This window comes from Nannospalax galili, unplaced genomic scaffold (assembly GCF_000622305.1).
Source record: "Nannospalax galili isolate Female #2095 unplaced genomic scaffold, S.galili_v1.0 scaffold945, whole genome shotgun sequence".
NCBI lineage: Eukaryota > Metazoa > Chordata > Mammalia > Rodentia > Spalacidae > Nannospalax > Nannospalax galili.
Genome location: NW_008352650.1, coordinates 1,670,446 through 1,688,176, shown reverse-complemented (window position 1 = coordinate 1,688,176; position 17,731 = coordinate 1,670,446). Strand labels below are relative to the sequence as shown.

At 51.4% G+C, this 17,731-nt stretch overlaps 1 protein-coding gene across 1 annotated transcript in view; it reads right to left on the bottom strand.

Moving 5' to 3' along the window:
• Positions 1-1,764: 1,764 nt before the first annotated feature.
• Positions 1,765-17,731, bottom strand: part of Ccdc40 (coiled-coil domain containing 40) — a gene marked incomplete at its 3' end in the record, with an annotated part of 41,298 nt that continues 25,331 nt past the window's right edge. Inside the window, exons 10-17 of the mRNA XM_029554354.1 lie at positions 16,407-16,528; positions 13,131-13,374; positions 12,866-13,048; positions 8,352-8,597; positions 5,539-5,752; positions 3,967-4,136; positions 3,719-3,810; positions 1,765-1,920 (exon numbers count right to left, since the gene is read on the bottom strand). Coding sequence (XP_029410214.1) covers positions 1,765-1,920; positions 3,719-3,810; positions 3,967-4,136; positions 5,539-5,752; positions 8,352-8,597; positions 12,866-13,048; positions 13,131-13,374; positions 16,407-16,528 — 1,427 coding nt within the window. The remainder of the gene's footprint in view (positions 1,921-3,718; positions 3,811-3,966; positions 4,137-5,538; positions 5,753-8,351; positions 8,598-12,865; positions 13,049-13,130; positions 13,375-16,406; positions 16,529-17,731) is intronic.

The following is a 17,731-nucleotide window of genomic DNA, read 5'->3' as shown; positions in this document are numbered from 1 at the left end:
GATATTTTATTTATTATTTTTATTTTATGTGTATGAGTGTTTTGCCTGCGTGTATGTAAGTTACCACATACATGCAATATCCCCAGCAGCCAGAAGAAGGTGTTAGATCCCCTGGAACTGAGGGTACAGATGGTTGTTAGCCACCTTGTGGCTGCTGGGACTCAAACCCACATCCTCTGGAAGAACAACCAGTGTTCTTAACCGCTGACCCATCTCTCCCACTCCCTATGAGGCATTTTCTTGATTGCTAATTGATGTGGGAGGGCCCAGCCCATTGCGGGCAGTGCCACCTCTGGGCAGGTGGGCCTGGGCTGTATATAAAAGGTAGCTGAGGGGCTGGAGAGATGGCTCAATGATTAGAGCCCTGGCTGCTCTTGCAGAGGACCCAGGTTTGATTCCCAACACCCACATGGCGGCTAACAACTGTCCATAACTCACAGTTCCAGGGGATCTGATGAAGCCCTCCTCTGACCTCTGTGGACACTGCACAACACATGTGCACTTACACACATGCAGGCAATACACTCATACATATAAAATAAATAATAATAAAAAAAGTAGCTGAGCAAGTCAGGGGGAGCTGGCCAGTGAGCAGCGTTCCTTCATGGTCTCTGCCTCAGTTCTGGCCTCTAGGTTCCTGCCTTGTGCTCCTGGGGCCCTGGCTTCCCTTGATGATAAACTGTGATTGGGATGTGTAAGCCAAGTAAAGCCTTTACTCCCAAGTTTTTTGTTTTTTTTTTTAATTTTATGTGTATGAGTATATTGCCTGCATATGTTCATGCAGTACCTGTGGAGGACAGAAGAGGGTATCATATCCCCTGGAATTGGAGTTACAGACAGCTGTTAGCTGCCATGTAGGTGCTGGGATTCAAACCTGGGTCTTCTGCAAGAACAGCCAGTGTTCTTAACTGCTGAGCCATCTCTCCAGCCCTCCAACCCCAAGTTGGTTGGTGTTTCATCACAGCAACAGAGAGGCTACTTGGAACACTCAGGAAGCAGAGTGGAAATGCCCTACTGCTCAGCTCACTTCTTTTTAATGGAGTCTAGAACTCCAGCCCATAGAATAGTGCCAGCCACAATTAAGGTGGATCTTCCCACCTCAATTAGCCGAAGCAAGATAATCCCTCACAGACATGCCCAGAGGCTGACCTAATCTAGATAATTCCAGAGATATTCTCCTAGGTGATTCTAGATCCTGCCAAGTTGACAGTCACACTAGAGATCCAATTCAGGGCCTTGAACATGTCAGGCAAGTGCTTTACCATCGAGCCACACTCCAGTGTGGCTCATGGATGTGATCCAAAGAGTAGCTCACAGCCAGACTTTGCATTTAAAATGTCTGGTGTCACTTTAACTCTTCTCTTTAGCTTTAAGGTTGTGAACCTTAAACTGACGGCTACTTGTGATTTAATTGCTTTTAAAGGTTGTGAAGCCTTGCTACACAGGTGGGTTGAAGCAGGGTGCACTTGAGGCTCTTCTTGTCCTGCAGTGAGATTTGTCTCATCAGTGGGCTGGGAAACGAGGGTTACCATCAGCATTTGAAAAGCTCAGAATGCCTTAATTGCTGGGAGTAAGACTAAAGCAGCACTTAGTAACACAGCACTTTGTGGGGTGGTGTGCATACATCGAGGTCAGACCCTGGCGTGAGAGGTGGGTCAGGTGTGAGTACCTGTAGCGAGGTTTGTGGGCACTGTAGGAGCAGAGCTCTCCAGGACTCCCACAGTTCCCAACTGGTCGCCAGCACACCCGCCAAGCCCAGCACACCTGCCACGCCGTGCCACCAGATCTGGGGTTCTGACCTTCATCCTGTGGATCTCAGCTTTCATGGAGCGGATCTCCATCTGCCCAGTATCAGAATCCACCGCAGCACGCATCTCTTTTGCCAGTTGGATTTTTTTCTCCCAAAGCATGATCTGGTGCCTTCAGAGGTGGGACAGGCAGTGTCAGAGGGAAAAGCCAGTTTTTCCTAGGGCCTCACACAACATCTGATCTAGGTGACAGAGCCCCAGGGGGATGCACATGGAGCCAGAAATCTTTACTTAGGTTCCTTACCAGAAAAAAGGCTTGCCAGCTCTTGAAATGGACAGACCTAGGCACATGGTGAGAGAGGAGAGAGAGAGAGAGAGAGAGAGAGAAAAGAAGAGGAAAGGAAAGCGAATAATTAAAAGAGGGAGAGATTAGGGCTGAGGAGCACTGGTTGCTCTTGCACAGGACCCAGGTTTGGTTCTCAGCACCTACACAGTGGCTACACCATTCAGTTCCAGGGGATCCAATGCCCTCTTCTGGCCTCCACAGGCACTGAATGTAAGTGGTGCACATACACACATACATACATACATGTAGGCAACCACTCATACTAATAAAAGAGAAATCAATCTTTGAGAGGGAGAGATGAGATAGGGAGGTAACAGGAACAGAAACACACATGTAACTTTAGCAGCTGAGAAAATACATATAAGTAACGCAAGTTGGCTTAGGAAAAGCCTGACTTGCTCCATGGTGAGAACATGTGCCCCAAAGCTGCTGTGCGTGTGTGTGGGGGGCAATTAATGCATAGAGCCAGTCAAACCACAAGGGATGCATGATCTCTTCTCCATCCTTTCCCTCAGAGCACGTCTGTCAGTCATGGTGCATCTGTGCAGTGCCTACCAGCAACTGCTCCCCTGGGAGAAGCAGGTATATGTTCATAGGCAGCCACAACCATGTAAAAAGGCTTTTAGATATATGTTCATAGCCGTGAAAAGAGGGCCACAACCATGTAAAAGGGCTTCAAAGGGAACCATTGTGCTATAAATAAGACAAGAAAGAAACAGAGCTACACAGCGGTATCTGTAAAGGAGGAGAGCTGGGGATTGGGGGTGGGGTCCAGTGGTAGAGCACTTTCCTAGCATGCAAAGTCCTGGGTTCTATCCCCATAGTTTTTTTTAAAAAAAAGAGGGAGAAGAGAGATGGCTCAGGGCTTAAGAGCACTGGCTGCTCTTGCAGAGGACCCAGGTTCAGTTCCCAGCACCCACATGGCAGCTAACAACCATCTGTAACTCCAGTTCCAGGGGATCTTATGCCCTCTTCTGGTCTCCTCAGGCATCGCACACACAGGTGCACTTATGGGTGCAGGCATAACACTCATACACATAAAATAAAAATAAAATTTGAAAAGAAATAAAACAAGCAAAAAACGGGGGAAGGGGGATTACACGGAATCCAGAGGAAGGCTCTGAGTGTTCTGCTCTGTCTTTTATCCCCTTGAGACAGGGTCTCTCACTGAACCTGGAGTGAGACCACCAAGCCCCATCATGCTGGGATTACAGGCACACGTGGCCATGCCTGGCTTTTTATATAGGTGCCGGGGATTTGAACTCATGCTTATGCAACAAGCACTCTGACCTGCTGAGCCATCTCCCCAGCCCCATTTCCCCCTTTCTACTTTGAATGCTTTGTCATAGTGTAGAATGCTTAGGTGTGGGTTTATGCATTTCATAAAAATAAGATACATTTTATGAGGGTTACCTCCAAGACAGCCAGACCATGCCCAGCGGTAGCTGGCCTGGCTGGTGGTGGTATACCACAGCTCTGTATGGTGGCCTCCATGGTTCTCCTGGGGTCCACAAGGGTGGGCTCCAGAGCCACTCTCCAGTGGTGAATGCATGGTAGCCTTCCCCCTAAACACAGGGTGGATGCAGTGATTTCAGCATCAGCAAATGGCTGAGTCCCCACTTACTCAGCCTCCACCAGGTTGTTGAGGAGGGTGGCCTTCTCCTCACGGAGCTGTGTCAGCTTCTCCTGCATCTGGATGGTTTCCCTCTCTGCATCCTGTGGGGGGAGAGCTATGAGGAGGCTCAGGGCTGTGACCCCCGAGACCACCAGACCCGAGAGAACCTCAGACTCAAGGGGAGCCACCAACTCAATGACACGCGTGCCCCGGAGCGTGCTGGCCATTACCCCACTGGGAAGGCGGGGTGTGCTGACCTTCAGTGAGCGCACGAACTCTGACTCAGCCACCAGGTTGTCCTGCTGCAGTTCCTCCGAGCTGTGTTTGTTCTTGTTCACCAGCAAATTGAGCTTTATTAGGTTGTTGCCCAGGTCCTTCATGTGACGGTGGATCTCCTTTTGCTCACTCTTTTCCTGCTGGATCTTGTCTGCAGGAGAACAGGCGTGTGTGTGTGTGTGTGTGTGTGTGTGTGTGCGCGCGCGCGCGTGAGTGCTGGGGTCCAGGGCTCCTCAGCAGGCATCAGCCACACCCCTCTAGGAGGAACCTGCTTTGCTTTTCTCCATGGCTCCTTTCCAGCCCCATCTGACCCAATCACGTCCCTCTGTGGAGGGGAGGCTGGGATTTTTCCAGGAACATCTCCTGCAAGGACCTGGGTGCTAGGCAGAAACCAGGTAGGTGAGGGTGAAGGGAAGGGTAGAGAGTGTGAGGCTCCCTTCCAGCAAGGTTGGGACGTGGATGGTGCTCAGATGCTGTGGGTGCCTGGGAAAAGCAGGCCCTTTGCCACCAGTACCTGGTCTTAGGACGAGGCAGAAGGAGAAAGACAGGTGTTCTTGACATTTTGATGGGGAGAGGGCGCCAGGCAAGATGACCCATCCAGCTCTTCTGTTTGAAGGTCCTCTGCCCTTCCTACACCAGCGTCCTTGACTCCCTGGGTTGGGTCCCTAGAAGCTTCTATCTACTTTGCCCCAGCAGATCTCACAAGTCTGAGATTCACATTCTAGCCAGCTCTGGCTTTCCCACACTGCCATTCAATTGCTGGCACCTCCTGTACCTGGTATTCTCCAATAGATGGGTTTGGGTAACCAAAGGCTGAACAGGAATGCAATGGACCCTCAGGGAAGAAGTGGCCGGGCAGAGTAGCCCCAGACCCCAGAGCAGCGTTTCCAGGTGAGGTTTGACCCACCTTGCTCTTCTCCCTAGGACCCCGTGGGACCCAGGTTGTCTCAGCAAGGATAGAAGTGGCGGCCCAGGAAGGACACCCTGGCACTCTGGCAGGTTCTTGGGGCTTAAGATGAATCCCACCAGCTGAAGGGGATGCTGGGAAGTCATCTCACCTGAATGCAGAGAGGGCCCAGAGGGACCCACTGCTCTAGACGTCCTCACATTTATGCCCCTCAGCTCTGTGGGGGTGGAAACACTACGCTCCTCTCTCAAAGGGGCTCTGTGTTCTGGAAACTCAGACAAATGTAGCCAATTCCCCCACCCTCTGCTCCACGACTAGAGCCAACACCCGTCGAGGTCCACACTGACAAACTAGGTGACTTAGGCATTCTTGTGGCTTTCGGGTTTCTGTTTGTTGGTTTGTTTTGAGACAAGCCTGGCTGGCTTGGCACTTGCTGTGTAGCACAAGCCAGCCTTCAAACTTGCAGTGATCCTGCCCCAGCGTCCTAAGAACTGGGATTACAGGTGTGTGGCAACAGGCCTGGATTTCTGTGGCTTGCTTTTAAGTCTGGGGTGGTGGCGGGGGTGGGAACCAGGAAGCAAGCCCCTACCCGCCCCCCTGCCGGAGGCAAATAGCCCTTTGGGAGCCTCTGGCTGTGGAGACTTACTCTCTATGCGTAGCTTCTTCTGCTCTAAGATGTGAACCTCCTTCTTGAGCTGGTCCAGGGACACCAGCTGCTCCTCGCGCTCCCCGGTGGCCTGGACCAGCTCCTGCTGTAGGCGCAGCCAGGTCGTCTGTGCCTGGGTCACTTCAGTGTCCTGCTCCTGAGCTAGCTTTGTCAGCCTTTTGATCTCCAGCTCCAGGGGCCCGGCCTCTTCGCCCTGGAGGAATATTAGAATGCCGTGTGTTAGTAGAAAGACCTGCCTACAAGCCTGACACGTATACCGTACACCACTCATCAGAGAAGCTTCGTTTTGCAACAGACGGAGGCTACTACAGGGTTCCACAACTGGTCAGACACAGAGAATATATGTCTGAGAGATGCGCAGGCCTAAGTGACACATCTACAGTGGACTGTCCACACCTAAGGCTCATGCAATATAGCAGAACAGGGGGTAGAGAAAAAACTAATACATCCTGGGGCTGGAGAGATGGCTCAGCGGTTAAGAGCACTGACTGCTCTTGCAGAGGACCCGGGTTCAATTCCCAGAACCCACATGGTGGCTACGAACTGTCCTTAACTCCAGTTTGAGGGGAATCCAAAGCCCTCCTCTCTGGCATTGCATGACACAGGTGTGCTCACATACCATAAAATAAAAATAATAAAATATTTTAAAAAATAACCTAATACAACATCAACTCTCACCATCAAAGCTTTCTCATACAACAGAGTGCGACGTACACAGAAGGCCACAGCTGGCCAAGGCGTAGAGAATAAGAGACCAGAGTGCATGTCCCTGGATAGGACTCCTACATTAAACCTCACCCACCATGGCTCAGGGACCACTGCAGAAGAGGGGGTGGAAAGACTGTAAGAGCGGGGTTCATGTGTGAACATAAGGAAACAGAGTGTTTCTGGCCTCTGGGAACTTGCTCATATAAACTTGCAACAATGGTGACAGCATGTGCAAGACTCATGCTGAGTCAGACAAAAACCCAGCATAGAACTGGGGAAATGAGCAGGTCCCAACCTTAGCCAAGGAACTATTGGCAACTGATAACTGTGGAGTGAGGGAGAGCTGATGTTCTTTAAGGGAGTGACTCTAGATTCGCTGACTGGACTCCAGCGGATGAACATGCACCGAGGGGCATCTAGGTACACATGCTTGATTGGATAGGCCTTAACATCTGTGACAGAATGCATGAAATCTGGTGGGGGGGCTTTGGGCAGTACAAGTGTGAACATAAGGAAACAGAGTGTTTCTGGCCTCTGGGAACTTGCTCATATGAACTTGCAACAATGGTGACAGCATGTGCAAGACTCATGCCAAGTCAGACAAACACCCAGCACAGAACTGGGGAAAGGAGCAGGTCCCAACCTTAGCCAAGGAGCTACTGGCAACTGATAACTGTGGAGTGAGGGAGAGCTGATGTTCTTTAAGCTGATGTCACATCTGTGACAGAATGCATGAAATCTGGTGGGGGGGCTTTGGGCAGTGCAGATGGGGGAGGTGGCCTAAATTTGATTAAGATCTATCACAAGAAATGCACAAAAACTCAATAAAAATATACATTAAACAATAATGCATCACGAACCTGGGGATTCGCCACCTCCTTTCATTGTTATTGTTATACGTGTATCAGTGTGGGGGAGCGTGTGCACGTTTGGGAGTGCAAAGGCCAGAGTTCAATGTTGAGTGCCTTCCTCTGATGCGCTCTGTCTTATTTTTTCAGTCAGGGCCTCTCACTAAACCTGGAGCTCACTGATTTGGCTGGTCTGAGTGGCCAACAGGCCACAGGGATCCCCCAGTCTCCACCTCCTGAGCGCTGGGGTTGCAGGTATGCACTGGATTTGTATATGGATGCTGGGGATCAAAGTCAGACCCCATGCTTGTAGAGCAAGTTCTTTACTGATTGCCCTATCTTCCCAGCCCCCAACAGTTTACTTTTTAATGTGTGTGTGTGTGTGAGGGGCTGCAGAGAATCACAAATTCAAGGCATTTACTCAGAGGGGTTCAGCGAGTTCTCAGGAGGGCTAGGACCCTTCATCTCCTCACTGGCTTGAAAGTCCCAGGTCCTTATGGGTACAGCTTTGACACCCCCCTCCCCCCGCAAAGGGGCTTTGCACATTGCCCTCTGATGGTAGACCATCAAATCCTAGGGCCTCTCCAGCATCGTGGCCTCCCTCACAGCTTGGCCCCCAATGCTCATCTATTTGAGGACCTGAAGCCCACAGTGGGTCCTTAGGATACAGATGACTGGGGCGGGGGGAGGTAGGACATTGAGCCCTTCAATTCATTGGCCCTTTTGGCCTAGTGTAGTGGTCAGTGAGTCAAGTCCAACCCCTCACTTGTCTGTCTGGATGGTCCACAGGCTATTAAGAAGCCTGGCTTGGTGGCCCACAGCACTGAGGAGGCTAAGGCAGGAGGATCTCAAGTTCTGGGCCTTCCCTGGGCTACATAGCAAGACCCTATCCCACAGAACAAAACCAGGTAACAACAGCAACAACAAAAATTAAAAGATGACTTTGTGCCAGATGAGAAAGATGTAGTAGCTGTGAACAGCATCTTGGGGGACCTAGCCCACCTTTAGCTACCACAGTGGCTCCTTCCTGAGTATAAAAGTGGATGAGCGGCTACGTCAGCCAGCCTGGCCCGCACCCTTTCCTTTCTTGTCCTAAGCAGAAAATCGTGCCCTGGCTGCACCACAGCCTGGGGCACTGTACAGAGCCACTCCACCTGTGCAGTGGGGAGGGAAAGAGGGGCGCCTGCTGTCTGTGAGCCCCCAGGCCACAGCTCAAAGCCCAGGTCGGTGCCTCACCCCCAGCTCGGACACCATCTGTTCCAGCTGCTTGTTGAAGAAGTTGATGAGACCCTGCTTCTTCTCGATAAGGATGGTGCGGCGCGCGATCTCGCTCTCACTGTTGGTGATGAGTTCGTTGATCCTCTTCACCTCCTTGTCCAGCTCAGTCAGTGTCGTCTGATGCATCTCCACCTTGCAATGGGTGTTGGTGATGTCCAGGGTGGCCTGGGCAATGTCACCGTCAGTTTTCGAAAGATGAGTCATCTGGGGGCATGAAAGGGACGCGTGTGAGTGGTTTTGGCCACGAGTGAGCTGGACAGCTGTTTCCTTCACATTCTAGAAGTAATCTGGAGAGATCCCGGGTACAATCAGGAAGCAGCTGACTGGCCCTGCATCTCGAGGACACACTAGGGGCCTGCTCTCTGGGCCCTGATGGAAAGTTAAGCTGCTTATGGTGACAGATGTCTGTAATCTGAGCACTTGGGAGGTTGAGGCAGGAGGATCTTGATTTCAAGGGCAGCCTGGGCTACATAATGAGTTTGAAGTCAGCTTGGGCTACATGGAGCCCTATCTCAAGGAAAGAGGAAATGAAGGAAGGGAGGGAGAGAGGGAGGGAGGGAGGGACGAAGGAAGGAAGGAGAGGAAGAGAAAGAGGAACTGAGACTTTTTCCTAAGCAAGCATAACATCAACAGAGGAGAAAGTGTTGAATTATGGGTAATTCTGTCACAAAGCTAGCCACTGGAACCACCAAGAATCTTGTCTTTTAGTGTTTTATTATTACTAAATTTTTAAGATTTATTTTTTTTATTTATTTTTTATTTTTTATTTTTTTCTCATTGCAGCTGGTTTGTTAGTTAGTTTGTTTGTTTGAAGCAGGGTCTCCCTGTAGCCCCAGCTGTCCTGGAACTCACTATGTAGACCAGGCTGGCCTTGAACTCACAGAGATCCGCCTGCCTCTGCCTCCCAAGTGCTGGGACTACAGGCATGCGCCACCATGCCCGGCAAGATTTATTTTTATTTTATGTGTGTGAGTACTTTGCCTGCCTGTGTGTGAGAGCACCTGTGCCCTGAAATGCCCGACCTGTGCCCTGAAATGCCCGTGGAGGCCAGAAGAGGTACTGGAACCCCTGGGGCTGGGGTTCTGCATGGCTGTCAGCTGCATGTGAAACCAAATACGGGTTCTGTGCTGCTAAGCCATCTTTCCGGCCCTTCTTCCAGTGTTTCGCACATACCCTCTTGTGCCCTCCAAGTGAACAGAGGTGGGACCACATTCTACTTTTTTGTCTGATGGACCATGTCTCATATTCTTATGTAATTAAAAAATTATTATTTTTATTTTATGTGTATGAGTGTATTGCCTACATGCACGTGAGTCCACCTGTGTTGTGCAATGCCTACAGAGGTCAGAAGAGGGCATTAGACCCCCTGGAATTGGAGTTATGAACAGTTGTTAGCTGCCATGTGGTTCTGGGGTTCAAACCTGGGTCGTCTTCAAGAGCAGCCAGTGCTCTTAACCCCTGAGCCATCTCTCCAGCCCCCCTCTTTTGTAATTAAATTTTTTAAAATTAAAAAATCTATTTTATTTATGATTTTTATGTGTACGAGTGTATTACCTACCTGTATGTAACTGCACACCTGTCGTGCAAAGCCCACAGAGGTCAGAAGAAGGTTTCAGATTCCCCTGGATCTGAAGTTACAGATGGTTGTTAGCTGCCCCTTTCAGACTATGATATGTCCCTTCTCTCAGTGTGGGCAGCCAGAATACGCTGTCTCTCTCCGCTCCTTGGCTGTCTACGCTCCTGCGGAGAGCAGCTCGGCCTGCCTCAACTCTGCACCATCACTGCACTTATTACCCAGTTTTGCACCGAGCCCTGCCTCCCTCCGCACCTCAACTCCGAAGAGAACCACAACCACCGTGCTGGCTCTTCTTCCTCGATGGGCCGCTGCCCCACCCCACCCCACCCCACCTGCCACCAGAACCCAGGGCTCCTGAGCATCCAGCATCCCCTTTCAAGGGTTCTACTCCCATCCTTTGGACAACCATGGGAAGAGACAGATGTGTTGATCTAAGACTCGCTTATTTTTATTTTATGTGTATGAGTGTATCGCCTGAATGTATGTAAATAAGTGCACCCAGGTCGTGTACCTGCGGAGGTCAGAAGAGGGCACCGAATTACCCTGGAACTGGAGTTACAGATGGTTATTAGCCACCATGTGGGTGTTGGGAATTGGACCCGGGTCCTCTGCAAGAGCAGCCAGTGCTTAACCCCTGAGCCATCTCTCCATCCCCTGGTCTAAGACTCTTCATTGCCCTCTGCTGGGAAGAGGCAGTAGTTGACCTGGTGCTGCCCAGGAAGAAGCAGGGTGGTGACTGGTGGCATCAGACCTAGGGACAGATCTCAGTTGTTCAGCAATGGCCCAGGCAGGCTACTTTACTCCCATCATGGTCCTTAGCTTCTCAAAAGCATCTGGAACCACCTTCTTTGGCTTCCTGCCCTATTCCCAGGGAAAGGACTTGTGGGAACTCTTCCAGTCAGCCTGGGCATTCCAAGGAGTCCCAGCTGGGCAACATGTTAGCTGGTTTCTCTCCTTGGTACAGTCAAGTCAGGAGCTAGCTGCCCTCCTGCCAGGCTGTGTGTGGGGTGGGATGTTGAGGTTCCTTGACCAGGTGGACAGCTTGTCCTCAGGAGGCCCAGTAACAACAGGCCTGCCTACTCTTGGCATGATAACCAGCCACCTCGGTGGCTGACAGCCGGGCAGGTCCAATCTCCTGGCACCTTTAAGTTGACAAAAAGGACAGCTAAGCTGCCGGGCCAGGGGCCAAGCCTGAGGCCCCTCACAGATGGAGGGTAGAGGCCCAGGGTCGCAAGAGAGCTGGACTTGGGTCTTAACTGCAGACACACCTCTATCTAAGATCGGAACCCTATGCCCAGCCCCATGTCTCAACCCTCAGAATGATGGAACCAGAAAGCCTGGGCTGGGGTCACACAGGTGTAATTGAACATCCAAGGGGCATCCACGCTGGCTGGTGCTGTCAACAGCTGACAGAGAACAGGACTGGACCTAAGTCTCCCAAGACTATGGGGGTAGGTGTGGGGGGGGGTGTCGGCATGGGGACAGGATGGCAGAGTATCTGGGATGTGTCTTTAGCCTGGAATAGGCTGCAGCAGTCTCGGGGGGGTGTCCTTCCCAGGGCCCACCCAAGGCAGAGATTCCAGCAGGATGATACCATGCAAAGAAGCAAAAACCGAGGGAAGTGTGCTTACGCCTGTAGTCCCAACACGTGTGTGTGGGGGGAAAGCATGTAGATCAATGTGGGTTTGATGCCACCATGTGTTACACAGTGAATTCTAGGACACGGTTTCAAAAAGCAAAAACAAACAACAACAACAAATAAATAAAAAGAGAAAAATTCAAGCAATAAATTGCTATTCCAAAGACACAAAGGGTCCCCTACAGCTAAGGGAAAGCAAGGCCCTTGAATAAGCTCTAGGTGACCTTGGAGGTCAACAGCACACTGCAGGCCCCCAGGGCAAGCCAGCCTCTCCCGGGAGCTCAGACAGCCTGGTGATTGGCTGACGATGCTCACACCCTCTTCTACCCGGAACTGCGGGCTCAGCAGCTCATCCCGAGTGTAGACAGAGATTTGCCGAGAAAGGCATGTGTACCGAGCTGCTCAAAATACTGAAAACCTAGAAGCAGCCTGAGAATCTAATTCTCTTACATAACAGGGATGTGCCTGTGGTGAGAGCGCGATGCAGAAGTGAAGGCTGAGGTTGTTGGAAGCTGTCCGTCAAGTAAAACAAACTACAGAGGAGAATCTGCTGAGCCCCGCACAGTCTGCGCACCTTCCTGTGTCACAGTTCGGAACTAATAAAAGTGGATTTGAACGGGCCTAAAACCAGATGTTTGACAAGAGGCGTGTGGATGTTTGTGAGTGTGTGAATCAGCAGTGTGTGTGTGTGTGTGTGTGTATGTGTGCAGGCACGAGTGCAGAAGGAAAATCAGCAGAATTTTAAAATGTGGGTCTACTGTCTTATCTTTCCCATGTCTTCCTACGTTCTCTCCGCTTCCCCTGCTCTGTGGTGCTGGGGATTGAACCGAAGGCCTCATGCAAGCCCTACCCTGAGGTGCACCCCCAGCCTGTAACTTCAGGTATTCAGCAATAAGGTAGTGTTACGGGGTCTGGCGGCCCAGGCCAGTCATCCTGTCTTCTCAAGAGGCTACCACATGAAGATCACAAGTTCAAGGCTAGCCCAGGGAATTTAGTGAGACTCCAGTTCCAGGGGATCCGATGCCCTCTTCTGACCTTTGTGGGTATCGCGCAACATGGGTGCACTTACACGCATGCAAGCAATACACTCAAACACATAAAATAAAAATAATAAATTGTATAAAGGTATAGCTTTGACAGTTAGAAACAAGGTAAACTGAGGTGTTCCCCGAGAGCCCTTTGCTCACAGAATGCTGCTGGCCACCTCTGATCCCAGCCCTGGACCCCTCTGCCATCTCTGGGTGGGGAGCCACATACTAGATTGGTGTTTTCTTTCTGCAGCTTCCGCAGGAGTTGGTGGAAATACTTGGTCATCTTGCTGGAGGTCACGTGCTCCTGCAGCTTGTCCAGGATGGAGGCGTCCATCTTTTGCCGTAGCTTCTGCTCCTGGTAGATGGCCTGGCGGGTGGCCTGCAGTTCACTGAGCATGGCTGAGTGCTCCTGCAAAGGAAAAGCCGAGGGGAGGCCGTGCTCGTGGGGTGTCTCCAAGAGGGCTGGCTGGGGGTGGGGGACTGCGCCGCACCAGCTGGCCCTTGGTCAGCATTTCCTCAGTGTCCTGCAGGGCCAGCTGGCAGGTGCTGAACTCTCTCTGCAGGGCCTCCTGCTTGCTCAGGCACTGGGTGGTCAGTTTCTGCACCAGCGTGGATTCGGTCTCTGAACGGCTCAGGAGGCGGGCCAGAGACTCGTTCTTCTCCTCCTCCTTCATGATGGACTTCTTGTAGGCCTTGATCTCGACGTCTATGGACTTCACCTGATGCTCACATTCCCTGAGGAAATCAAGGCAGCAAAGCTGGTCATGGGCTGGACACTAGAGGACCACAGCTGTGTCCCACTCGAAGACTCTCACTGAATGAATTCCACACACACACATGAATCATCCAGGAGCCAAGTCTTATTTTCAGATGTTATTATTTACTTATTTATTTCTATTTGAGAAAGGGTCTCACGATATAGCCCCGGCTAGCCTAGAACTCACTATGTAGACCAGACTGGCCACAAATTTGGAGATCCACCTGCCTCTGCCTCCTGAGTGCTGGGACTAAAGGTGTGTGCCACCATACCCAGCCAGATTTTATTTTTATTTTATGTGTATGTGTTTTACCTGCATGTATGTAAATGCACAGTGAGCATGCAGTGCCCTTGGGAGTCAGAAGAGGGCATCAGTCACCCTGGAGCTGGAGTCACATGTGGGTTAGCTACCATGTGGGTGCTCGGAACTGAGCTCTCATCCTCTGCAAGAAACCAGTGCTTCTTAAAAAAATTTATTTATTTACTTGTTTTAATTTTATGTATATGAGAGTTTTGCCTGCATGTAGGTAAATGCACCTGTGTTGTGCAGTGCCTGTAGAGGTCCGAAGAGGGCATTGGATCCCCTGGAACTGGAATTACCAATGTTTGTTAGCTGCCATATGAGTGCTGGAAACAAAACCCTGGTCCTCTGCAAAGCAGCCAGTGCCCTTAACTGCTGAGCCAGCTCTCCAGCCCACAGCCAGTGCTCTTAACCACTGAGCCATCTCTCCAGCCCACAGCCAGTGCTCTTAACCGCTGAGCCAGCTCTCCAGCACACAGCCAGTGCTCTTAACTGCTGAGCCAGCTCTCCAGCCCACAGCCAGTGCTCTTAACTGCTGAGCCAGCTCTCCAGTCCCTCTTTTTATTTTTTGAGATAGGTTCTTACAGTATAGTCCAGGCTGGCCTCAAACTCAAGTCAATCCCCCTGCCTTAGCTTCTGGAGTGCTGAGATTACAGGTATGTGCCACCAAGCCTGGCCAAATTTCCTTTAAAGCTTTCTGGATGTGGCCTATGCAGTTCGGTAGCCACGGTGGGCAGCCCTCACAGCGCCCTGTCAGGCTCACGTGATTTTGTTTATTGTTTCGTTTTTTAAGACACATGTACATCTGTGCTTCAGGGAATTCCATTGACAGCTAGGGTGGGAGGCCCAGGACACCCGGGGCTCTGCTGTGGGGAGAATGCTGGGGGCCACAGGGTGGGGAGGAGGACACCTCACTGCATGCAACTTTACAATGTTTTTTTTAAAAAAATATTTATTATTTTTATTTTATGTGTATGTGTGTATTGCTTGCGTGTAGGTAAGTGCACCTGTGTGGCGCAATGCCCGCGGAGGACAGAAGAGGCTGTCGGATCCCCTGGGACTGGAGTTACGGACAGTTGTTAGCTGCTGTGTGGGTGCTGCGATTTGAACCCGGGTCTTCTGCAAGAACAACCAGTGTTCTTAACTGCTGAGCAGTCTCTCCAGCCCTGCAACTTTACAATGTTTTTAACCAGGATACTGTGTTATTTTTCTAGAAAATTAAATTTCCAAAAGAGACAAGAAGGGTATGGCCAAGCCAAGTAAGGATGATCAGGGGAGGAAGGACGGGGACAGCTTGCAGAGGACACATGGAATCCTGGAGGTGCAAGGGAGCTGGATAGAGGTGTCACCTTCACCTAGGGGACCACGGGACCTCACAGAAGACTCAGGCCATCAGTCTTGGGGAGAGCCTTGCCTTGACCTATTCAAGGTCAACATGTGGTTCCGGGACCAGGTGTGAAACACCAGCTTTGGGCTCACAGGAGCAGTCAGCCCGGCCCTCTGTTGCCTTGAGTCTGAGGGCACAGGGGACCAGCTATCAGGCTACAGGAGGACAGGAGAACAAGGATGCGCGTGTCCCCAGCTGGCCCTGCTGCCCTGCCTGTCTAGTTAAAGGGAAAACTGTCGTTGTTCGTAACTTCCCAGGGCAGTTCCACAAAGCTGCCTTTGGTTTTGTACTGTTGACTAAAGGAAACAAAGGGAATGGATTTTTTTTTTTTTTTTTGGTCTTTTTGAGACAGGGTCTCCCTGTAGCCCCAGCTGTCCTGGAACTCATTATGCAGACCAGGCTGGCCTTGAACTCACAGACATTCACCTGCCTCTGCCTCCCAAGTGCTGGGATTAAAGGCGTGCACCACCATGCCCAGCTTTTTAAAGATTTAAAAAATTATTTTATGTGCCTATGTGCGTGTATGTGCACATGTATGGGTGCCAGAGGAGGCCAGAGAGGGAATCGGATTCCCCTGGGGCTGGACTTAAAGGTGGTTGTGAGCTGCCTGATGTGGGTGCTGGGGACAAACTCGGATCCTTTGGAAGAGCAGCGGATGCTCTTAACCCCTCCCCTCCTTTTCTTCTTTGTAGATCGCAGGACAAAGAAAGAAGCCTCCGCTTACTGTTAGGACCAGCACCTAGCAATCCAGCAGAAGTGGTTCGTTCCTTTACAGCCCCAGCCTCTGGAGATGCCAAGGTGCAGAGGACTAGGCCACCAGCCACAAGCCACCTTCAGAACCAAATTCTCAGACCCTGGCTGGTTCTGGGCATCAACGCCTAAGAACCAACTTCTCCAACGTCTCCAACTTCTGGCCCAAGCCCCACCTCACCTCCCTTCCCTTTTGCTGGGAGTTAAGACATGATTTTGTTTTGTCTGGAAGTCAGTCCTTGGGCAGAACAATCCAGAGCAATTGGGGAAGGGCTGTGGTTTCATGTTCAGGTGGTCAAATTGCTGATCAAAGGGACACAGCTATCTCCCACAGACAAATGCCCCCTTTCTCTTTCTCTCTCTGTTATCCTGCCTGGAAAGCTGAGCTGAGGGCTTGGCCTTTCCCAATCCAGGGGCAGTGACTGGAGGAAGGCCAGAGCAAGGGGCCTTGGAATGGCAGTTGGCTTCAGGCCCCCTATGTCCCCACATGGAGGGGTCTTGATGGTTGCCTCCTCTCTCCATGCATACCCCACCCACCCATCACCCTGGGCAGCCCCATCTCTGGGTGGTACCTGAGTGCATCCAGCACTGTCCTGTGTGCCTCATCCCGGTGCTTCATGCCCACCAGGCTGGTGGACCACTGTTGCAGGATGTGCTTCTTCTGCATGGTGATAGTGTCGATCTCTGCGCAGGCCTACAGGGAGGGTGGGGAGGGCGGGGCCCAGACACTGGTGAATGCCAGGAGCCACCTCGCGTGGCCCACCTCGCCTCCACGCTGCACACTAACTTTTCTGCACCACAAATCGGCAGAGAGACAACAGGAAACCAAATACAGCTCTGCAGAGGCATGGGTCCTCCGTGGGAGCCTCTGGGCAGGGCTGTGGGTGAGGAGGAAGAGGACACTGGCCAGTACAACGGGACACCCATCCCACATCATGCCAAGGTAGGGCCTGGTGGCTGTCATGGATGGTGCTGAGGGCACTCAGGTGGGGACACAGAGCCTACATCCTGCCCCTAAGGATCCCATGCCCAGGAAGGAGATATTTGTGTCATGAATGACAGGGGCTGGCAGAGAGCATCTGGCTTGCAGATATGGGCTTCCCTGTGCTGGGAATCAGAATGCATAACTGGTGTGTGGGGCAGGTGAGCAGGGATGTCCAGAGGGAGGCAGGATGAGCTGAGGTTGGAGTGATGTGGGAGCGTCAAAGCAGCTGTGGGAGTAAGGCTGGGCCACACCGGGAGTTGGGGGCAGAAGTCAGTGGACAGCTTGGGATCTACTCTGAGGATGCATGCATTCATGAGGTGTGTGTGTGTGTGTGTGTGTGTGTGTGTGTGAGTGTGTGTGAGTGTGAGTGTGTGTGTATGTGTGTGTGAGTGTGTGTGTGAGTGAGTGTGTGTGTGAGAGTGTGAGTGAGTGTGTGTGTGTGTGAGTGTGTGTGTGTGTGTGTGAGTGTGTGTGTGTGAGTGTGAGTGTGAGTGAGTGTGTGAGTGAGTGTGTGTGTGTGTGTGTGAGTGAGTGTGTGAGTGAGTGTGTGTGTGTGTGTGTGTGTGTGTGTGTGTGAGTGTGTGTGTGTGTGTGAGTGAGTGTGTGTGTGTGTGAGTGAGTGTGAGTGAGTGTGTGTGTGAGTGAGTGTGAGTGTGTGTGTGTGTGTGTGTGTGAGTGAGTGTGAGTGAGTGTGTGTGTGAGTGAGTATGAGTGTGAGTGAGTGTGTGAGTGAGTGTGTGTGTGTGTGTGAGTGAGTGTGTGAGTGTGTGAGTGAGTGTGTGTGTGTGTGTGTGTAGGTTCGTTGGTGCAAGTTAGCCTCAGATGTTATTGCTCAGGAGCCTTCCACCTTGTTTTTTGAGGCAGACCATCTCGCTGGCATGTAACTTGCTAATTAATTAATCTAGGCTTGCT